The sequence below is a fragment of the Cupressus sempervirens genome, chromosome 5, assembly GCF_028749045.1.
Source record: "Cupressus sempervirens isolate cs-2001-9-10 chromosome 5, ASM2874904v1, whole genome shotgun sequence".
NCBI classification, from domain to species: Eukaryota; Viridiplantae; Streptophyta; class Pinopsida; order Cupressales; family Cupressaceae; genus Cupressus; species Cupressus sempervirens.
The window spans coordinates 418,898,961-418,924,051 of record NC_143122.1 but is presented as its reverse complement, the minus strand read 5'-3'; the positions used below and the strand labels follow the sequence as shown (position 1 = coordinate 418,924,051).

Here is a 25,091-nt window from a genome sequence, read left to right as displayed (position 1 = left end):
CAAGAATTTACACTATTGTTTATTGAAGATGCGATTCATGCAAAACTAAAATGTAGCTAATGCATTCATTAATCTAAATGGCATGACCAAGAACTCATAATGCCCACAATGCAAACAAAAATTCATCTTTTCCACATCTTCCTCCCGCATGCGGATTCGATGTTCTCTGGACTGGAGATCTATTTTAGAAAAATAAACCACACCATGCAACTCATCCAACAATTCATTGTTCCTGGAAATAGGATATCCATTTTTTGTGCATGGTAGTCCGCACACATGCACAACAACCCATCCTTCTTTTTCACCAACACCACTGATGATACAAAAGGGCTAGAGCTAGAATGGATCCATCCCTTGTAGAGCAGTTCCTGAATCGTTTAATCCATCTTATCTTTAACTTCATTGGGATGGCAATGCGGTGCGGTGATAACTAGTTTGGTGCCAGCTTTCAATTCGATCATATGGTCAAAACCTTGATGGGAAGGTTAACAGGAGGAATGTCTGCAAAAACTCTACTATGTTCTTCCAAAATGGCCTGAAGCTTATCATCTTGGGAGTGTGTTGTTGTCCTTTTATTCGTTTTGTTGAAATGACGCAATATGTGGCCCATGTAACATCATCATGTTGGAAGATCGCCCATCCTTCTTGCAGATACATCCTTCAATCCCTCATTTGCCATCCCTCTAAGAACCACCTTCTTCCCATCAACATCAAAAGTGAAGTCCATTCATTTGAAGCTTTGTGTGTTCAACCAATGATTTCATCCACTGTATACCCAGAATGATCTCCATATAATCCAAGTCCACTATAAAGAAATTTTCGCCGTGTTGTTGGCCATGGTGATACTAAGTTGGGGAACAAGGAGCGTGCATGGTAAGAGTGTTCCTTTGATGACTTTGACTTGCAAACTTGTGTGTGCCTCAGTAGGTAAACCTCTTCATTTTACAAGTGATGAGTTGAATGAAGTTCAGAGTAGCTCTGTTGTCCATCACCACAATGACCCTCTGCCCCTAAAGTGTTTCCCATACACTAAACACCATACATCTTGTGCTACCAAAGGCAATAGTTCCTCTGCACCGTACCAATGCACCTATCTTCTTCATACGGTTTAAAATGACCACCTTCAAGTCCCCCTGATGGTGACCAACCTCCGTAGATAAATCTTCCTGGTCATCCTCATCATCAGATATGACTTCAATGTAGCATATTTCCCTTTACCGAGGCATCTGTGCCCTGGTTCCCACGACTCCTTACAAATGAAACATAATTGTTTTCTTTGAAGTTCCTATCTAGTAGCTTCATCCAATGAAGGCTTTTTTGGCGAGCGTTTTTTATATTTGTCCCTCAAAACCAACAACAGTTTGGAGTGAGAGTAGCCTCGGGAAAATGTCGATGATGATGTCATACCTTGGGCCCTTTTTGTAGCCGCCGAGAGGGTAGCAGGATTTAAACTCTTTATCCAACCCCTCAAACTTCTATCAGATCCATCCATGAATAATACTATTTGTCTCCTCTCAGAAAATGTTTGTAACCACTATGAAGAGTTTCTAGAATTGAATGATGTAATGGTCAATTAATATTGTCTGCCTTCACTATGCTAGTTCCTTAGAATTGGGTTCTGGATCTTTGCCATCAAATCAGTCTATTAGCTTTTATGTAAAATCGGCATAAGTGCTTACTTGTTCCTCTCCGAGTGTAATCATGCCATGATGCCACTGTTCATGTGCCACTCCCTCTAGGTGGAGTGCAACAAATTTAACTACTTCCTCCTCTAGCATTGGGTTGAGTTGAACATAAGTATCGGTCTTCATTACCCATGCCTGTGTCAATATTGATCCAGACATCGAGTGGCAACAGATTTTCTTTACTTAATTTCAGCTTGAGATCATCATTGAAATACCCTCGGTATCCACTCCCAGAATATCTTATTCTTAATTCTACCTAATCTTTGTAGGATACATCCCCTTCTAAGTTTGTATTCTTCCAATCTTCTTTCAATTAATCTTATACTTCGTCAAAGGTTGGTTCCCTTCCGCTGTGCAGCACCTTCGTTTGTGGAGAGAAAGTTGACATGGAAGATCGAGGGTGTGCTAGATTAGGATTTTCCTTTCCCAAGACTGAATCGTCGTTGTGACCATTTTGTTCGCCAAATATTTTACTTTCAGCTAGTTTCCACAGAATTTCTTCCATCTGTGCTTGATTCCTTGAAAGCTCCCTCAATAATGCCATGACATCAGCGGGAGTGGATTCTCCGAAATCTCCCATTCTATCCACTGAGTAGAAACTCCTTTGTTTATGGCTATATACTTTCATTCACTTTCCATGGGCTGCCAAGATCACTAGCTCTGATACCACTATAATGTCCCGAAGGTGATCTTGACCCAAAGGTCATCTTTGTCCGAAGGTAATATCGATCCGAAGGCGAACTTGCCACGAAGGGTATCTCAGTTTAAAGGTAATCTCAGTCCGAATGTGATCTTGCCCGAAGGTGATCTCTGTCCAAAGGTAATCTTGGCTTAAAGGCGAATGTGTCCAAAAGTAATCTCAGTCCTAAGGCAATCTCGGCCAGAAGTCAATCTCGTACCGAAAGCTGTGTCGGTCCGGAGGCAATCTCGGCCTGAACGCTGAAGGTAATCTCAGTCTGAAGGGGACCTTGGATGACTATCAGTCATGCGGTGATGTTGGGTCAGTTGTACAAGTGTTATGAACAGGTCATACAGTGGTTCTGCGAAAGTCGTACAATGTGAGTGAGAGAGGGGTTGTGTGCCATACGGTGTGATAGAGCCTTAATTTTTGCAAATTAGGGTCTCCATTTGAGATTCATGATAGAAATAATGGAATTACTTCCATTGATGTCAATGAGAAAGACACCATCAATACCAAAGGTATGCATATGACGGAAATTAATATCAGGGATAACACATAAGTTACTTGGCACTTGAGCATTGCAAATATGTAAGGAGAATTTGATCTAGCAAAGAAAGAATGATGACAGAGATATGGAGTTCCTCAGTCTGATCCAAAACAAATATCATATGCAGTTGTATATTAGAGATTGAATGTTGCAATTAATACAAGAAAGAAGTAACATATAAGTAACAATAATATATGCAGGTGACATCAATAATACATAACAGTTTGAGTCTATGATGAAGCTGGAAAAAGAAATAAATAAATGGTCAGCATATAAAAACAAAAGTGTGATGAAGATTATGCAGAAACATAAAGATAAACACCAACCACTATGTCAGAATCATGCAGTGCAGACCAAGAATATCAGCGTCATTATCAAAGAAATCGATGTTACAAACAATAGACATTATAGTTAAAGTCAATAAGCAACGATATAATTTGAGATTGAATGTTGCAATTAATACAAGGAAGAAGAAACATATAAGTAACAATAATATATGCAGGTGACATCAATAATACATAACAGTTTGAGTCTATGATGAAGCTGGAAAAAGAAATAAATAAATGGTCAGCATATAAAAACAAAAGTGTGATGGAGATTATGCAGAAACATAATGATAAACCCCAACCACTATGTCAGAACCATGCAGTGCAGACCAAGAATATCAGCATCATTATCAAAGAAATCGATGGTACAAACAATAGACATTATAGTTAAAGTCAATAAGCAACGATATAATTTAAAGCTATTGTTTTTTATAGTGATTAACATCTGAAGGAGATGCAGTAGTCTAGTCAACGTAGAGGAGTTCCACGTCATTCACAAGAAACATATACAGAGGGATTCCAGCTCATTAAATCGGCATGTGCTCTCAAAAAATAACCTATAACATTGAAGGATTGAAGACTAAGCCTGCAGACAAGTTCATTATTAATCAATATAAATATTTTAAGAAATGAAAGCATTTGTAATAGTTTCACCTATTGTTTAGATAATGAAAGAAGTGGAGAAGTAATAAAAATTGTGAAGCCCGATATGAAGCCATGCAAGACAGAGAAGCCTTCCAAGTCAGGATGAGACAGCGATATGCGATGAAGATTTGCAGAAAATACAAATATATTGAAATGAAAAAGTGGCAAAGCAGGTACGAGGTATTTCATGTTTCAAGCAGCGACAACAGCATCCTGAAATGATTAGTGGGAACGTCAACACCGGATGTCATCATTCAAAACAGTTACTATGTTTACAGTCAACATACACCAAGGAGTGGAGATACTTATCGATGGTGACCCGTCAAATGCTGAGCAACAATGCTTCCTATATGGTGCTATCGAGAGTTCCCAGTCAGAAATGAAAAACTATGGTTATATGATGACAAGATGATAGCATATGCATCAGACCAAAATTTAACAAGGTTCTGTCTATATCGTCAGGAGTTTAAACACCAAAATAAGGAGATATAAGTTGTTTGTAATCGCACACCTATTATCAAACAGCAGCAACAGGAACAAAAGACAAATATATTTTTTGTCTGACTAAATGATATGTTAATCTGCGATAATAAATAATACAAATAGCATCAAACTCATCATTTCAGAATGGAGAACATAAAGTCGACTTCAGGAGGAATATTCAAGGCAGCAGTTATAAGAGATATGAGACAAAGGCGTCAGTAACCTTCTTCGCAATGACTTGTCTGAAATATCATGCAGAAATAAAATCATAGGGACTACGCAATGAAAATCAAAAGGCGCATTATTAATGTTCTCTTAAACATAATGTGAATCAAGCCTGAAAAAGTGCAATTAAAATGACTTGTCTGAAATATCATGCAGAAATAAAATCATAGGGACTACGCAATGAAAATCAAAAGGCGCATTATTAATGTTCTCTTAAACATAACGTGAATCAAGCCTCAAAAAGTGTGATAAAAATCTGAAAAGCTATTTTTGCTAAGAGACATCTCCTTTCAAGGGATATAACACTTATTTGAAAAGTCACATTCCCTTATCACTAAAATAAAAATAAGGGAAGTAAGCATGGTTATGAGGATACCCGTCTCCCCCGAAAAGTCGCATCTCAGAGATTGAGATGCATCTTTCTTGAGACTTTTTGCGTCTCCGGAGACCTCAAAAAAGGTTGGAGACTTCATGACAAAGTCTCCTGAAGTCTCCCCAAAGTCTCTTGATAAAATATAATATTAAATAACTTTATATATTTTAGCCCTCATTTTAATGTTTTTAATGCAAAAATTAAGACCAATGAGATACAATATTGTGATTATGTAAGTCCTGAAATATTTGACTCTATATTAATTTGAAATTATTATTATTATTTACTTTAGGCTTTTAGTTTTACAGTATTGCCGTCTCCAAGTACCCCAGTCTCCTATTTTTGAAAAATTGTCGTACCGGTACCAATACCAATACCAATACCAAAGACCTCCATGTCTCCCAGTCTCCCAGTGACCTTGGAAGTAAGCAGAAAAATAGAAGCACGAGCAATAGAATTACTAAGATATACTCAGATTTTGAAGGACTGTGGCTTAATGGAAACAGTTTGTAACATGTATTTATATATTATACTTTCATGATCCATTCCTTAAAAAAATCTCAATTTTTGTTTATTTAAAGGGAAAGAGATAAACTATAGTTTGGATTAGTCCCTTATAGTCACGAAGGCAATTGGCGAATTATTCCTAACAATACTTGTGTATTAGATCCTTCATAGCATTTCTTGTCTGATAATCAAGGATCGTGTGAATATACATATGTTTCTTCATCCGTGTCTAATTGGACTTCCCTCCAAAGAAGTTAAAAACCTTCTAGACTAACACTAAATTGCATATATGATTTGATCTTTTGCATTTAGAGTACAGGAAAAATTGATGATATTAGGATGTTTGTCATCCCATAAGGTTGTACATAAGAATCTTTATTGTGAACTCTATTGACCAAGTAAGCAAGGCACTAATCTTTTAGCATCATTGAAACGTAGTCATTAGGATTCATGGTCGAAGTTTGTGATCCTTCTCTATATCTATTTCTTGCAAGCATCGACTCAATTATTGTAAAAATCTTATACAAACACTCAATCATTTCAACCATTCATATAATTTTATATTTATCAAGTTTATAGATTTTGCCAACTTATAACTCACAAAGTTTAAATTCACTATAAAAAGGCTTTGACCCAAGTCCTAAGGGTTTAATGTAATGTTCCATTCTGACATCCCTTCCAAGAAGATCAATTGGCCATACGGTAATGATTATGTGCACAACAAGGAGGTTGTACGGTAGAGTGGTAGGGAGGTTGTACGGTAGCGTGAGAGCTGATGGTGCAAAATGGAAAGGGGTTGTATGGTAGTGGTGGAGAAAAGGTCATACGATGCAATGTTAAGGAGGGATCGTACAATAGTCACTGGAGAATTCGTACAGTTGTAATGGAATGATCGTACGGTGGTGACAAGGTGGCCATACGGTTGGTCTTAGGAGGTCATACGGTGAGGATGAGGATATGGTTTGGTGATGGAGATGAAGCGTACAGTGAGGGTAAAGAAGCTGAGGGTAATGTTGTACAGAGCCGATCTTCAAATTTACTAACGCTAAGTCCTCCGAATAAATTGACAACTCAAGGAAATTGAACAAAGAGACACCAGAGTATATTGAGATAAACACAAATAGATATATATAATCCAGACTGAAATGGTGTTCCAAATTTGTCAGATCCGAAGCAAAGTAATACACCGTCGGAATAGGGTGAGGGTTGAATCCCATCGAAATCAGAGATGCTAGAAGACCTTTCACTTCTGAAATGGCGAACAATAATGAACTCCAACAGGAATTCACAGTACAAAGAAATAATCCAAATAGCATTCCAACTACTACCTACATGTTGTGCATAAATACCCTTCGGAGGAATTTCCTGACGATTTACAAATATAGCCGACGACCACACCTATGTAAACAATAAAATAAAAATGGGTCCAAGATATACTAAAGCAATCAGCCCATAAACAAAGGTTTGATTAATTATTTATTTTATGAAAAGAACATTACAATCCTCCCATCCCAAAATTTGCTTGTCCTCAAGAAAATGCACTGTCGGATGCTGTAGAATGTGTTCACCTTCCCAAGTTGTGTCGTCTAACGGTAAATGTTTCCAACATACCAAGTATTCCCTCAGGGTACAATTTCACAGAGTTCTCTCGTACATCAAGGATCACAAGCTTCCCTTCTTCATTGAGCGGCAGAAGATCAATGGTTACTACAATGTTCTATCCCATGGTTTTCTTCAAGCAAGAGACATGAAAGAAGTTATGGATGCAACTTCCTTCAGGAAGTTCCAGTTCATAGGCAACTTCACTAATGCAGTGAGCTACACGATAAAGACCATAAAAACGTGGCTTCAACTTTTCTTTCCCCTTTGCCTTCAATGAGAACTGTCTTTATGGCTAGAGTTTGAGACAAACCAAATCTCCCACTTCGAAACTTCTCTCGATCCGGTGTCTATCAGCATAGATTTTTTGTTGATTCTGCGCCCTTTGTAAGTTCTCCTTCAACAATCTCAACATGTCTTGCCCTTCCTGAAGCCAGTCCCTCGTCCTCGTTGCGCGACTATCACCTAGTGCCATGTTGATAAATAAAAGGGGTTCATACCCATATAGTGCTTTGAAGGGTGTCATCCCAATGGACATGTGATAACTGATATTGTAATAGTATTCCCCCAGATACGTCCATTTGACCCATGCTCGTTCTTGTGCCGAAACGTAGTTCTGCAGGTAGCCCTCTAGCTACTTGTTCACAATCTTCATCTATTCCTCTGTTTGAGGGTGGTCGCTAGTACTTAGCGACAATTTTGTTCTTGCCAACTGAAAGAATTATGTACAATAAATACTGAGAAACCAACCATCCCAATCACGAACAATGTTTCAGAGTAACCCATCCAGACAAAAAAACTTCTCTGAAAAATAAGTTAGCTACCCGTGCAGCGTAGAAATCTAAGATGGCGAAGAAGTGTGCATACTTCGTCACTCTGTTGACCACCACAAAGATACAATCCTTCTCATTTACTTTAGGAAGTCCGGTGATGAAGTCCATGGAGATGCTTTCCCACTTTTGTTTTGGTATAGGCACGGGTTGCAGTAACCTAGCAGGTAAAGTGTGCGGATTTGTTTTGCTGACATACTGCACATTCCCGTACATACTGCAATTCATCTTCTTTAAGTCCTTTCCACGAAAACATCTCCCTTACTTGTCTATAGGTTTTGAGAAATCTCGCGTGCCCAGCCAAGGGTGGGGCATGTATTTCCTTCAAGATTTTCTACTTCTGTGTCGATTCAGGCACTAAATATATCCGATCCTTATAGTAAATGATGTCATCCACCACCTTGTATCGATCATCCTGAGTGTCGTCTTCCATTAGTTTACATGCAAATGTATTTTTAGAATACTCCACCAACCAATAAGTGTGCTTTCCAGTCAGCTGAAATCTGAAACAATAAGCAGATAGGTGGTTTTCTTAACAAAGCATCTGCAACCACATTGTTCTTTCCCTTTACATATTCAATGTCGAAATCAAAAGCCTAAATCTTACTTACCTATTTTTGCTGCAACTTGTTCAGATCCCGTTGCTCCAAAAAATATCTCAAACTATTATGATCGATACGAATGACAAACTTAGCACCCACCAGATATTACCGGAACTTGGTCAGTGCATGCACGATGGCCAACATTTCTTTGCCATAGATGGAATATAGACATTTTGCTTGTGTAAGCTTTTGACTCTCATAGGCTATAGGGTGTTTATCTTGCATCAATGCCGCGCCAATGCCCTCTCCGAATGCGTCACACTCCAGAATGAATGGTTGAGTGAACTCAGGTAGGACAAGAACCGAGCAAGTGCTCATTGCTTCTTTTAACTTATCGAAGGTGTGTTACGCTTTTTCATTCCATTGGAAGGAGCCTTTCTTAGTCAAATCTGTTAATGGTGCACTGAGCTAAGAGAATCCTTTAACAAACCTTCGGTAGTAACTACACAATCCAAAGAACCTTCGCAACTCAGAGAGTGATTTTGGTGGGGGCCAATCAAGGATTGCTTGAATCTTCTCCTAGTGGACTTGCACTCCATATTTATTGACAACGTGCCCTAGGTACAATATTTTTGTCATCTTGAATTTACACTTAGATTGCTTGGCGAACAAAGACTGAGCCTCCATGATCCCTAGGACTTCATCCAAATGTCTCAGGTGTTCTTCCCAAGTTTTGTTGTAAATAAGGATATCATCAAAAAATACCAGCAATTACTTATGCAATTGTTTGTTGAAGATGTGATTCATGCAAGACTGGAAAGTAGTTGGTGCATTTGTTAATCCGAACGGCATAACCAGGAACTCGTAATGCCCGTAGTGACAACAAAAAGCCGTCTTCTCCACGTCTTCTTCCCTCATTTGGCTCTGATGGTATCCGAAATGAAGATCAATTTTGGAAAAATAAATCACACCATGCAATTCATCGATCCTGGGAATAGGTTATTTGTTTTTTATTGTTTCCTTATTCAAGGGATGATAGTCCACACACATGCTAATTGTGCCATCTCCTTGAATTTGAGTTTAGGATCTTGGTTATTGAACCTCTCTATTAATCTTTCAATAAATTCCACATATGTGCTGATCTAGTCATGTCCGAGTGTGATTCTACCGTGTTGCCAACATTCGTGCGCTATTCCTTCTAAATGGAGAGTGGCAAACTTAATTACTTCTTCTGGTGTCGGATGGAGCTGGAAGTAAGTGTCTACTTTCATTACCCAAGCTTGTGCACTCATAAATCCCAATCCATCAAATGACAATAGGTTTACTTTACTCAACTTCCTTTTGAGATCATCATTAAAATATCCTCTATTTCCAATTCCAGAATAACTTATTCTTATTTCCAAGTAATCTTTATGTGAAATGTCTCCTTCCAAATTGGCATTCCCCCAGTCTTCTCTCAGTTGTTCTTGTATTTTCGCGAAATTTGGTAACCTTTCTCTTTGCAGCACCTCTATTCGTGGAGGGCAAGTCAACATGGAAGGTCGAGAGTGTGTTGGATGAGGATTGGCCTTACCTGACACCGAGTTCGTGCCGTGACCATTTTGTTCTCCAAACATCTTATGTTTGCCAATTTCCTGAGAGTTTCTTCCATAAGTCACTGAGTATCATTGATATGAGCCTGATTCCTAAAAAGATCCCTTAGTAGTGCCAGGAGTTCGACAAGAGTAGGTTCTTGATCTGCCATTCTATCAACTGAATGGGATCTCCTTTTCTAGCTATAAAGTTTCATTCACTATCCACAGGAAGGCAAGATCAGTAGCTCGGATTACCACTGTAATGTACTGTTCCGACGTCCCTTCCAGGAAGATTAGTTGGTCGTAAAATAATGATTATGTGCACAATAGGGAGGTCATATGGCAGCATGGTAGGGAGACCGTAAGGTAGCATGCGAGTAGACGGTATAAAATGGAAAGGGGTCGTATAGTAGTGGTGGAGCAAGGGTTGTACGGTGCAAGGTAAAGGAAGGGTAGTACAGTAGTCACTGGAGAAGTCGTACGGTTGTGATGGAATGGTCGTACGGTGATGACAAGGTGGTCGTACAATGAGGAGGGGTATAGGGTATGGTGATGGAGATGAAGGGTACGGTGAGGGTAAAGAAGCCGGGGGTGATGCCGTATAGAGCCAATCTTCAAATTTAATAATGCTAAGTCCTCTGAATGAATTGACAACTCAACAAAATTGTACAAAGAGACACCAGAGTATATTGAGATAAACATAGATAGATATATATATTCCAGAGTGAAATGGTGTTCTAGATTTGCTAGATCCGAAGCAAAGTAATACACTGACGGAATAGGGTGAGGGTTGAATCCCACCGAAACCAGAGAAGTCAAGTAGGGAATATCTTTCACTTCTAAAATGGCGAACAATAACTCCAACGGGGATTTGCAGTAGAAAGAAATAATCCAAATTGCATGCCAACTACTACCTACACGTCGTGCTTAAATACCTTTTGGAGGAATTTCCCAAGGATATACAAATATAGCTAAAAGCCACACCTACGGAAACAATAAAATAAAAATGGCTCTGAGATATACTAAATCAATCGGCCCATAAACAAAGGTTTGATTAATTATTTATTTTATGATGGGATCATTACCTTTAAGGAAGGTTTACCTACCTAGGTTTAGCGAAGCCTAAAATGCAGAGGAATTAAATCAAGAGGCTATCCCTGTTTGTTAGCCAAAACTGATTTGGTAAACCTACTAAAGAATTGGCAAAGCTCTTAGACATCCAATTTCTAGTTTTAGGAATCTACACAGTGCTGGAGATTGACAGAAAGTATTGTGCTAAGGGAAAATATGGATTGGGATGGACTTGTCGAAGCCAAAAATGGGAGTCAGTGTGAGTGTGAGGCCCACGATACTGGATAGATATGATTCAACTCAATGCCAAACATTTACACGAAACTTGTAAGATAATGATTTGTAAACCAAGGAGTATGCACTTTCTCAAAAACATAGGAATATATTCTTAGACAAAGATGGCACTCTAGATGTGCCAAATCCAAAGCAAAGTAATACAGAGAATCAAAATAGAGTGAGGGTTTAGTCCCACTGAAACTGAACTAGCCAAGTAGGGAAAATCTTCCACTTCCAAAATGGCAGACAATACTAAACTCCAATAGGAATTCACAGTACAATAAAATAATCCAAAACCACATACCAAAACAATTCAACCTCACGGACATAAATACCCCGTCAAGGGAGAAACTATGTGTCGACAAAAGACACCGTAAACTCCTATAGAAATAATCAAAAATATAAAAGGGCCTGAGATATGCTAAGTCAATCGGCCCATAAGCAAGTTTTAATATATTGTTTATTTTATGACGGGAACATTACAACAACTGATCGAGTTACCCTTGGGCCTACGGTGGAGGGTTGAACCCCCCATATGGATAGCAAGGACCACATGAATCCAAGAGGGATTGTAGTGTCCTCTTGTGAAATTGTTTAGGTTATGATTCAAACTGCAATAGCTTTGCAGACAATTCTGCAAACAATTCTGATACATTGATGGTTCTCGATTTCTTGCTTTACTATACTATAGTTTTGTAGTAAATAGTTTTATAGGATATGCACCAATTTAAAATGCAAGAATGGAACCTTCTTGTCATATAATATTAAAAGTTGTTATTAATGCAATTGCCAAATGTCTTTATATCATTGGGAACTAAGTTATTTCAATTAATGAAATTCTATTGCTTCTTTGAGATTGATGGACTAAAACACTATCAAATCCAGAACGATCTGATATAACTAAGAATCGATCCTTGAGGGTTTGGATGTGACAATGTATTACAATCCAACCTCGTAAGAGAGGTTCTGACATACTTGAGGTCCTTTATGAATAGAGAGGATTGCAAATATTATCGCTATTAGAATGAGTTGTTTGAATTTGCAATTGATATGATTATCGTTGCCTCTGACTCTTGGTCACCTTGCTTATGGGATGATCTCTTTATGATGTTGTTCCTGATTGCTTTTACATACTCATGTGTCTCATTATCTTGCCAATGGTGGGCCCATACCACCCTCTTTAGCTGAGATAAGTCTCCTTGAGCACTTCAAACATGGACCATGGTATGTAAATATGAATAAATATGATCGATGCCTTTGGAGGAGTTAATCATTTCTCTTTAATATGCCACAAAGAGACACGAAGGCAGGGGTTGCATCTCAACACCAAATCACACCCTTTCATGTAAGTAATCAACGTTATTGATTTAGTTAATTAACCTCAGCATACATTTTACTTCTTCGTCACGAGGTATGGAAACATTTTTATTAATATATGGATCACTATTCGGTTATCTTATTTGTATACTAAGTTACCGATGCTTCTTGTGATGCTGATGCGGGTGCAAGGTGTTGATGCGCGGATTTTTTTTTTTGGGGGGGTGGGGGGGATTTTGGATGTGTTTGGGTGCATTTTAGGGTTGTGAGGCAAATAGGAGAAAAAAATATAATTAAAAAACCTATTAAACACATATTTTAATAAGTCACTTAAGTGATTGGGTGCTCAAAATGCCTGGATGGCAGTATGCTCACGGGATGCGCCCGGATGCTCAAACGGATTCTCTCCGGATGCTCTTTCAAGTATCCCGTGCGCATCCGTAGGAGGGAAGCAAGATTCCTAGTAGCATCCATGACGCATCCTAACACCTCCGAGCATCAGAACGCATCCGCACCCGCATCTGCCCTATTTCCAGATGCATCGATAACTAAGTTTGTATATAGATACATATTCTCGGTACAATAATAACATTCATCTTGGATGATTTGGCTGGCCACTTAGATCTTTCTACTTAATTAATCCAATTGAAGACTTCTAGATCACTTCCTTAACAATCCAGTGGAGCTCATCCTGATTGCTCGCCATAGGCAAAACTTATTGAAATATCTCAACTACATTTAGTTGCTTTGTCTATTTTGATCTTATTCATATAGTGGTCTAACTTGCCTGTCCTTGTCTTACTCATTTGTCATTGTCTGTACTAGATTTTCTCATTTATAAAAATAATGCAAGGAGCTTCCACTTCTCAACACACAATACTCAATACTTGGTGGGGATATCAACAATCTAGTCCTCAATTAGAGCATACTCCTACATCACAATTTCACCTGCAACAAGCTTTCTAAAGATGTTTTCTTCGCTCGAGAAAGACTAGATTCTTGGCAAGCTGTAATGTCCCCGTCATAAAATAAATATATTAAATTAAAACCTTGTTAATGGGCCGATCGATTTAACATATCTCAAACCCATTTTTATTTTGTTTTCGTAGTTTGTGTCGCCGTCGGCTATCTTTGTACACCCTCGGAAAGTTTCCTAACGAGTATTCAAGCACGGCTTGTAAGTAGTCTTTAGGTATGTATTTTGGGATTATTTCTTTGTACTGTGAATTCCAGTCAGGATTCTCTATTGTTCGCCATTTCGGAAGTGAAAGATCTTCCCTACTTGGCTTTCCGGTTTCGGTGGGATTCAACCCTCACCCTATTCCATCGCCTATAACACTTTGCTCGAATCTGGCAAATCGGAGCACCATCTTCCAACATATATTGAAGGGATTATTCATATTCAAGTTTCTATCATTGTGTCTGATCTGCTAGTGTTTTGTATGTACGTGTTTGCATTCATTGTTATACCATGTGGCATTCGGACATTTCCGTGCGGCTTGCTCTTTGCTCGTATAGCCTTCACTCTCCCACACATCTTCTACCACACCCGTACCTTCCTTGTTTCCTCCCTCCACTCACCATACGGCTTGTTGTACGGCCTACCTGGCCATCACCCCATACGCCATCATTCTATCTACCCATAAGTATGACAACATCGAACTTAGCGTACGACCATCTTCCCACAAACACCGTACAGCCTAGTTAGGCCCTCCGCCGTATGGCCCTCTCGTCAATCACCCACTGTACAGCCACACCCCATTCAGCATCCTACCCTCACCGTACACCAGTCCACCTTTCTGTACAGCCCCTTATGTGCCACCGTACGGCATACCCTCTCCCCCATGCCATACCGTACGGACTGTTCTGTACGGCCTTCCATCTGTCTGTACGTTGGATATTGCCATCCGTATGCCATTACAACACCCCCATACTAGTCTCCAAATCACGTACGGAGTCCACCTGGTTGCTGAAATCGTCTGGAAAGAGATTTTCTTGTTCATGTACAGGAACAGGACATTACACAAGCTTTAGCACCCCATGATTGTCACAAAACAATTGTGAAGACCCTCCTTAAGATATTTGAATGTCAAAAAGTATCCTTCATATCCATTCTGCCCCAGTGTTGCTCTAAAACTTCCCCAATATTCTACTTTTGTGGAGAAAAGAACTACCACCTGCTGCTTCCCACTGGTCCATGTGATTGCATCTATACCAAAACTGAAAAACACCAAGAAGTAGACTTCATATCCCAAATATAACCTACCCAATCTGAATCTATCAAACGAATCTGCGAAGGATCCTCTGTCGTACAGAATGCCAAAAACTCAGTACACACTTCATTGCAACCCAATGCTCTGCCTTAGGGGCTGTCATGAAAAGAGATATATAGCTCATAGCATAACTTAGATCAAGTCTACTGGTTGTAAATAGATTAGGCTTCCCACTAGTTGCCTGGCTGTTGACTCATTCACCACTAGTGAATCTGATTTAGGTAATAGTTACAGCCCCTTCTTTATAGGTGTTGATGAAGGCTTGCAATAGATCATCCTGAACTTATCTGGCAATCTCCTAGAAAACTTCAAATGAAAAATGAAATTGTTGTCGCCTTTCAGCCAAACCTCTATACTAAAACAACAATGCACAAGTCCCAAATCGGTCATAACAGATAACTGAAACAAATTCTCTGTTCAAGCAATTGTGCCCCATTACCAATAATGATAATATCATCAACATAGATGACAAAGGAAAATGTCATTACCAGTGCTTTTGACAGACAAGTTTGGATCAGGACTTCTATGAAAACCCTATACAACCAAATAGATACCAATTTTGATGTACCAAGCATTGGGGACTTGCTTTAGGTCATACCCTCTTCTTCCATCTTAGGAGTAACAGCCTCTAGTTAATCACATATATCATTAATCTTCATAAGATGCCCTTGCAAAGACACCTTATCATCCATCACAATGAAAAACAACATATTCCTCAAAAAGAATGCTCTACCCTTGTCTAACTATTAATGGAGATCCTTCAAATGACTCCAAATCTCTGAAACTATCTTGCTAGAGGAAACTTCTTGTAACATATCGCCGGTGCCTGATAATGTGATGAGCATAGTCATTTTCCCATCGCGCTCATCAAGATTATCCTGGTCTTTGCCTTGCATCATGACACAAGCAGGTTTACCAAGTACAATCTGATTCAAGTAGGTTTACCAAGTACAATGTGATCTAGGAAGTTGTATTCAAAAATCATAAGCATGCAATGTTTCCACATGATTTTTGCCATAAAAATGTTTCCAACATGATGTTGGTCTACAACACTATCCCTCTCTATTTTTAATGTACAAAAATGAGGTAAAAAGGTACATGTAAGATCCCCCAAGGGAATCTTGTCCAAATGGAGAATCTTTGACTGAACTTCTCAGTGATTCAATATTCAGACATTTCCCCAGACCTATCACGTGCAAGCTGATTGAGAGTTTCAAACTGCATATTTTGGTTTCTTAGGTTTGAGCATACAACAATTATGCAAGACAGAGTTCAAACTTCAAACACTTCTTTAATGGAAGACAGATTATCATAAGTGTAATAACAAGAAAATCTAACTATGTGTCCATAACAGAAACTATTTATTTGATCAAAGCAGAACAAAAATAATGTTAATCCAAACATCCCCTTTATATCTACTTTTTGCCTGAAACTGCTCATAGATGTGTTCTGAATGTCAACAAAACTGTTTCAGACTTCAGACATATAATTTTGTCTACCAAAGATGGCAGAGGATAAATCATCACACATAGAACAACTGCTATACTATTGATTTCTTGACATAAAAACATACAACGAATAATAATCTGATATAAAAAAAGAGGTTGTGAATACACTATTATGCACCTCGTAATTATCATGTCTCAATTCACAGCACATAGAGATCATCACTCAAGCACATCCATTGTGGACATCTCCTATAGCAAAGCCACGTGGTAACATTTCAAATTTTACGTCTCATTTTGCTCATGATATTTTCTCCCATCTTGGCATTTCGAAGGAAGGTGATTGTATTAGAAGGAGATCGATTCTGGAGTGCCAAATAGCTTCCACAAAAAAGAATTAAGTGTTTAAGGTATGCATTTAAACCCTATTCTTTAGGCTTTCGATGAATTTTTCCAAATTTTATATTGATTTTGTCAAGTTTGTGAAGAAGTTTTTCAAGTATGTAGTTTTTCCATTTTTTTATAAATTGCAACAGTGGCTAGTACTCAAAGTTCTATGAATGGAGAGGGATGTCAGAAATTTGAAACAGATAAAGCAACTTCTTTATGGAGACATACCACAAGAATTTCACAACTTCCTGGAGGTGAGGAATTTATTTAGAAATGTAATTTTTGTACTGTACAACATAACTGCTCTTACTACCAAGTGAAACTTCATTCATGGGCCCTAGCGGTAAAGGAATTAATATGTGTAAGGGCCAAAATAAGGAGGAGGAGTTTGTTGTACAAATTGAAATATTTATAAACGAACAAGAAGATGCTGACAAATAGATTGCAAAAGGAAAATTAAGTTGTTATAGTTCCAGAAGAAAGCAACCACATTACCCTCTCAAATAGTTGCAGCATCCAAACATCCCTTCTTGCCTACGCCCTCTACAGAAGATGAAGATGAAAAACTACGAATGTAATATTCGCGTCATGAATAAATAAAATTCTAAAACTTTGTATGTGGGACCGACTGATTTAGTATATCTCGAGGCCCATTTTTAATTTATTCGTAGGTGTTCGTCGTGTCATGTGTCGGCACTTAGTTTCTCCCTCGGGAATTCTCCTTTGACAGGGTATTTATGTCTGTCAAATTGAATTATTTACGTATGTGACTTAGTTGATTCATTTATATAGTGAATTCCATTAGGAGTTTTGTCTTTTTGCCATTTAGGAAGTGGAAGATCTTCCTAATTTGGCCTCTGTAGTTTAAGTGGGATTCATCCCTCACCCTTGTCTGCTTTGTATACCTTGGCTTTGGATTTGGCAAGTGTAAGGCGTTACTCTTGTTTGAATCAAAGGTCTCTTCTGGCATAATCCATATTAGGTGTTTCATCTTGTTGGCATTTATCATTGCAATTAAATCTCCATAGTGATATATCAGTGCAATCTAGCACAGATCATCTCCGTCATCTAGCACATACCGTACACAGGAAGCAACTAGTTGATCATACATCATATCCATGCACTCCCATCACTTTGCCTCGCCATACATCTCACTTTACAGCATCGTACGAACACTTTGACTCCACACGCTACCGAAGAGCACACTAATTCCATTGTATGGCCTCCCCACTCAACCACCGTATGGTCTGCACAATCTACTTCAACCATATGCCTTCCATACTCACCATACGGCTTAATTGGTACTGCATGCCAAGTGCATTCCGTATGCCAATTCATTTTGTACAACTTGTCACCGTACGCCCTCTCTGCTAGACTAACAAGGGCATTGTCATACATTAGATTTTGCTTTCACATTGATACTAAGGCATTTGTGTTGGTACATTGAGTGGCACATTACAATGAATCCCCACTTGCAAGAGAGTTCCATTGGAAAGGGCATTTAAAAAGGAGCAAGAGAAATTGTTGAAGAAAAAAAAAAATTTGGTTGGCTATATGCCAATGGTCTTCCATTCAATTTGGTGAGATAATCATTTTGGCAGGACATGGTGTCAAACATAAATAATGCACCTCTTGGTTTCACACATCCTGTGTATGAAAGGTGTGTACCACTTTATTGCAAAAAGAGAAGAAATTTGTAGAGGCCGAACTAAAACCAATTAAAGATTCTTCTAGTGAAAGTTTCAAGGGATGGAAGGATTGTAAAAACTATTCATTGATCAATGTTATTGTAGTAGCCCCCAAGGGGCCAACGTTTTTGAGGGCAGTTGACTTAAAAAGGTAAGTGAAAGATGCAAAGTTCATTTCCAGGATCCTAATTAACTTCATAGTGATGGTGGGTAATGAGAAAGTTGTCCACGTACTTATGAACAATACAAAAGTCTCCAATGTGACGAGTGCTTTGGGAGAGGCAAGATACAAACACATCTTTTGGACTCCATGCATCGTACACTCCCTCAATTCACTGATGTAAGCAATAGGCGCCCAACTCTTCATCTTACCTGATTTGCCACAAACTCGTGTGGTAGATGAAGCTAATGAGTGGGAGGAAAAGTCCCATTCCAACACTACAAATATACCAAGAGGTTGAGGAGATCCAAGTATTTGTGAAATTTTCAGAAATTTTTCAAAATTCGTAATTGTTGAAGGTAAGTTTAATTTATTTCATGTTCTACATAATTGAATAAAATATTTTTTGCATTATTCACATATTTTAAATGTGTTATTAACTCACTATTAACATGTTCTTAGGTTGTAATATTGTGATCTGGATTTAACTGTGTAGTTTGAGTCAAACTCATTGACCCATATTTCATAAGTGGTGGTTCACGTGAACCCATCTCTCCTGAGAATGAGTGGAACACTTGGCAAACATTCGGTGATGCTCACTTAGGTGAAGCACCAGGACTTCCCAGAAGGTCGCCCATCCCAATACTACTTATCAATGTTCTTATGTTGTTGAGACCCAATTTTCATTTCACACAACTATTCTAAGACGACTTGTCAAGGTGAAAAAGGCATTAAGTCAAGTGTTTATTAGCAACCAACGGGGTATATGTAAGCAATTAAATTTAGAGAGGGCCCAAAAGGTCAAGGCATTGATCTTGGATGATGATTGGTGGGTCTATGTGGAATATGTATAGGAATTCACCAAACATATCATGTCTATGCTTCGGTTTGTAGACACAAAGGCACCATGCTTGGGGAATGTCAATGATAGCATGGACACAATGTTGAAGAAAATAGAAATGGTAAAACAAAGAAGAGAGAATGATCCTTAAGACACCTTTTACAATAGGGTAGAAGCAATCATTCTTCATCAATGGAACAAGATGACCACGCCATTACACCTCCTTGCATATGCCCTTTCTCTGAGGTACTATAGCACTTTTGTACTTTCTATCCTTGGGAGAGTACCACCAAATAGGGATTTTGAAGCTGCTATTGGGTACAAGCAGGCATTTAGTAGACCCTTCAAAGCTCCAGAAGTGGAGTCAAATGTTAGGCAAGATTTTGGATTCTTCGTCTCAGGAAAGAAAAGGACACCTTGTGTTGTCAAAGACCAATCCAAAATGGATGCTACTACATGGTGGTAAATCCATGGTCAAGATTATATGAACCTCCGACCTCTTGCAATGAAGATCCTCTCACTGATCTTTTTCGTTTGTCGAATCTATTGTAGAATTTAACACTTGAATTTATCTTGCCTACTTTTTGGTTGGTTTGCTCTCTAGGTTGCAAGCTCTTCTACCAGTAAATGGAATTGGATTACATACTCGTTTATCCATTCGCTGAAGCATACCCAATTGGCTGCAAAAAGAGTTGAAGACTTGGATGCAACCACTTAAAATCTTGCTAGAACCACTGTAGTTGATGTGGATGATGATGATGACAAACCACATGGTTTATCTAGTGTGAGTGGAACCGCCTTGGGTTCAGATGATGATGATGATCTTGACTTGCTGAAAATCTAATAGACAATTTTTTAATAGTCTCTTTGATGATTGATGAACATTGAATCATATTTCATGAACCAAATTTTGTAATTAAGTAATTTTATTAATTTTTATTGAAATTGTGAACATAGACATATATAATATCATTGATATAGCTTATTTGAATATTTTTAACTATCAATTGGCATTTATTTTTATCTTTTGCATTTAGCATTGATCAATGATCAAGTATCATACAATGAAATTATCTAGTTTTACAATTTGAGATATCTCTCTTAATATTTTGAATATATAATGCGCGCACACACACACACACACACACACACACACATGCGCATACTTATATGCACCCAAACCCCTAAAAAAATCATGTACACACATACCCAACTCGTGTCCCTGTACCTGTCCCCAAACACAAACCGGTAACATAGAGCAAACACTAGCCACATGGTCTGAAACCGCCATCACCAATAAATTCTTTTGCTGAAAAATGAAGGGCAACTCCTTCCTTCTCACAAGCAGGGAGGTCCCACAGTTTTTAAAAGAGCAAAAAACCACAAAGAAAATGTCTCATGGAAGCTTGAGAGTCGTATTGCAAACTGCACAAGCTTAAGAGAGAGGTTCCAAGCTTCAAAAAGCCACAAAAAAAGAAACCCTGTTGGTGGCAAACAACACAGGTACACGAAGAAAGAGGCCCATGCATGTGCAAAAAACCTTGTTGCAGAATGTTTAATCAGGCCGACTAAAGAAAATGCAGTAAAATATGTCGAGTGGGGCCTTTTAACCACCCAGAAACAGCAAATAGAAAAAACACAAGCCACGTGGTAAAAAGACACAAAAATTTCCAAGATTGATCTTCAGAAAACATGCGATAGTTAAGACCCACAGAAACCTTCAAGTTGCAGTTTGAAAGTCACCAATTTTGCAGCAAAACAACCCTCAATTCTGCACTCTATTTAAAAAATATGAATTTTAGATAAAATCGGCTATTTATGAAATTGCAGAAAGATAAGCAACTTTCCTTACTACAAAATCGATAAAAATCATCTTTAAAAAATTAGCGAAGTAACTTGCGCAATCTACGAAATTTTGTGGAGGAAAAAAAAATGCTGAAAATTTTATTTTTCTTCGATATCATGAAATGTAAATTTGTTGTAAAGACAAAGGAGATGGAAAGCTCCATTTAAAAGACTTGCAAAGACGATGTTTCTAAATGAAACAATCGTAGACTGAAACCAGAAATAGAAACTAACATAGATTAAATGACCATTTAATAATAAACATAACAATATTACTGTAATAAATCCCAAGCTATATAGTTTTAAAAACAATTAAATTTCTATTTCACTGATATTGTTTTAACCAAATAGGAGTCCAGTTCGGGTTCATAATGTTATGCATGTAAAATATTAGGTCTTATCCTTCATTATTCTGGAATGAAATTATGAACGAAATACAGATGTGCTCTTGTATATGACATGCTTGTATATTAGAATATGTATATATATGCATGAAAAGAAGGAAACCTTTCAAATAGAAGCACATTCATTATGCTAATTTGATGTATATCGTGAATAGAACTCATGGGAAACAGTAGTAAACACTTAATTGTTTCATTTAATCAGTTTTAAAAAGTAGCAATATTCTTAGATGAATATATACAGATGACTGATTATTCATATATTTGTGTCTAATTATGTGAACAAGGTTTCACACCTGTCCTCACATATAAATGAGTAAATACTATAATTCCTGTTATGGGTACATCATTAAAAAAGATACAGAAGATATTAAGAAGTCAAATGATATGAATAGTTAAGGCAGCAAGTGTGCTGTTTTTAAATTGAGTTTTCTTTATCATGTTCCAGTGTGCATAGTCAAGTTAGGATTGTCATATGCAGTAAGAAGTACATCTATAGGTGTATGGTATTATGTAGGACCACAATAGAACTCAGATGGCATTTCTTGATGGTTCCTTTTTATATACCCTTGTGAAGGGTAAGACCACTTCCAGCGGGAAGGTGTGTCAATCTGTGGTTGGAGGTAAAGCGTTTGATTGATGCTGTCCCTCCTACATATGACTCACCAAGACTTATAATACAAAAAACAGGATTCCAATCTCAAAAGCTTTCTTATCTCTATCTTATGTATATGTGATTAGTTTTAAAAGTGCCTGAAAGGAAAAGTGTAAAGTTTATTTCCTTAATGAAAAATTTGTTAGATGATTTAATGTATCAAATGCAAATGTAATCTTATATTGAACATGCAATGAAAATGATGTTGGAAAAAGAATAAATTCATTTCTAGTGATGTCCCCTTGTACTTACTTTCTTTCTGGAAAATACCTTTTTTAAGTTCAGAAGTGTATGGTTGTTGCACCTCTCTGCTACTAAAAATCATCTAGGGGTTGGGCTCCCTTGCTGATGAAGAAAGGTCATAGAATAGAAGATCACACATTTCAGATAGGTTGATCGTATATTACAAACTAGTCGTGAAAATCTTACAAAACTTAAATATATTTAAATAATGCTGAACTGTGGAAACTCTAATTACTTTGGGTGTTGATGACTCCCCATTGATAATAGTCATAAGACAAGATAGGCAATATCAAGCATTAGTGATATCAAAAGCTTAAGAAGTAGGTTTAGAATGAAAGCCCTAGGTATTGATATTGTTTTCCACTCCACCACTAGCATCACTTAAAGGAGATTGTATGCTTTGTGGCTTGTGGTTACTAATTTATTACTAATGTCCATGAGAAGAATATTAGAGTTGAAATGAATGCTCATAGGAAATCACATAAAAATAATAGGTTTCAATGATGCTACACAGAAGCTCCAATCACACAATAATTCTCTAGCATTCTATCTGCACCAATCTAAAGCAGAGATAATGTAGGCTTATAAGTTACATGAGCCAAAATCCTCGACATTGGATGAGAAATCTTTGGGGTTAAAGTCCACATATTGCTTTGATATAATCATCTCCAGTATTTGTATTGCTTCCAGGTGCTCATGTGTTTTGCGGTCTCCTTTCCTTGTGATCATTGGTATTACCAACATGCATGAAGAAAGTCCAATGACAAAAGGAACACTGATTGGAAATGGATCACCAAAAGGTGACTTAAGCACAATATATCACATAGTTTAAAATTCTACAAAATTAATTCAGTTTAATAACCACAAACTATAAACACCTAATGGTGTTTAAGGTATACTGCAATTTACCAAATAAATCTAGGAGATATTTCTTTCCATGGACATTGCATACCTTCCTTTTGAACCTTTCATTTCGATCCTTAAGCTTTTCACAAACCATCTTTAAGTCGCAAGTAACATTAAACATATCTTCTGCATCTGGATGAAACTGGTGGAACAGACTTTTTTCACCCATACCCAACTTCATATCTGAGAAAATGAGGAGTCCTTATGAAGTTAAACCGAAGCAACAAGCAAAAAGATATTGACCTTAAGACTCTTTATTTCTTATCTATGAGTGTTGACATGTTCATGTTCTTTGAAACAAATGTCCAATTTTCCATATTAAAATTTATATTAAACTTATCCATATTTTTTATTTTCAAGAAAACAATTTTCTTCTTCACAAACATTTTGATTGTAATACATACCCTTGAGAATTATCATCAAAATCCACTTCATCTCTAAGGCATTTGTTTTGCTGATAAGCTCTTGAAGAACTGTCGTCTTCTCTTCCCTGCCACAGTATCTTGTTGAGAAAAAGATGTTGCTTTCATGAAAATAGTTGATCTCTTTATAGGAATTCGAGATCTTTCTAACATAACACATTAAAAAAATATTGCAATCATACAAAGTACAAGGTAGTAAAGCACCTATTCTTACATCCCAAATTTTTGCTTAATTAAAATGTCATTATAGCTGTTGAGGCTACAAACAAAATTGAGCTATGTGGTTAAATTGTTATTTATTTTGATTTCATGTGAAAATGAAGTGTTAGTTGTTCATTATGGTTCTTATGAAATTGAAGTGTTGATTAATCGTTAAGTACTTGAAAGATTGAAATAACGGTTTTCATTATGATGTTATATGAATGGCAAGTGACTAGCTAGAATAGATAGTTGATTTTGATTAAACAATTTGGAAATATGTTATTACCTTCATAAATTTCTTTTGCAGGAACGCTACGAAGAGGGGAAGCATTGCCAAAAAAGGAAAAGGCATGAGGGCATCACCTACCATTGAGTTATCAGGTATGGGTCCTAAGCCACCTTGGTCAAGGAAGCTAGACTAGGCAAGCAAGGGCATACCAAGTGATCACCATGAGCTAATTGGTAAACACATTTAATAAAATAATGAAATAATCAACTAGAACAAATTATTACCTTTATGTTTGTAGACAATTTCAAAGCATCCTGTCATGGCAAGGCATGTTTTAATATAATGATACCATGGTACCTATGCATGCTTGTACATATACAAACATATATATGTACACATGCATATTTTCCATATGATTTATATGAACGTATACGCTTTACACATAATTGGAATATTATGTATGTATATGTATACATATACTTGCATATGCAAATATGGGTAGGTGCAAAAGGTACCCTTGTATTAAAACATTAGGGGAAATTCTTATTTCCAACCTATGTCGATGTTTAAATTACTAATTCCAACTCTTTGCAATATTATATAATTATTATTTGTGCCAACGGCCCATTATATTTCCAGCAGCCTATTTATATATAGAGCCATTTACTTTATCAGCCACCTTGTTAAGGCTATTAAACATAACTTATTTT

The 25,091-nt window shown here is 37.4% G+C and overlaps 1 protein-coding gene across 1 annotated transcript in view; it reads right to left on the bottom strand.

Annotated features, from left to right (window-relative positions):
* Window positions 1–25,091, bottom strand: part of ATLIG4 (DNA ligase IV) — a 247,221-nt gene that overhangs the window by 178,523 nt on the left and 43,607 nt on the right. The window contains exons 3-4 of the mRNA XM_089830934.1: window positions 23,934–24,019; window positions 23,576–23,712 (exon numbers count right to left, since the gene is read on the bottom strand). Of these exons, the coding sequence (XP_089687060.1) occupies window positions 23,576–23,712; window positions 23,934–24,019 (223 nt within the window). The remainder of the gene's footprint in view (window positions 1–23,575; window positions 23,713–23,933; window positions 24,020–25,091) is intronic.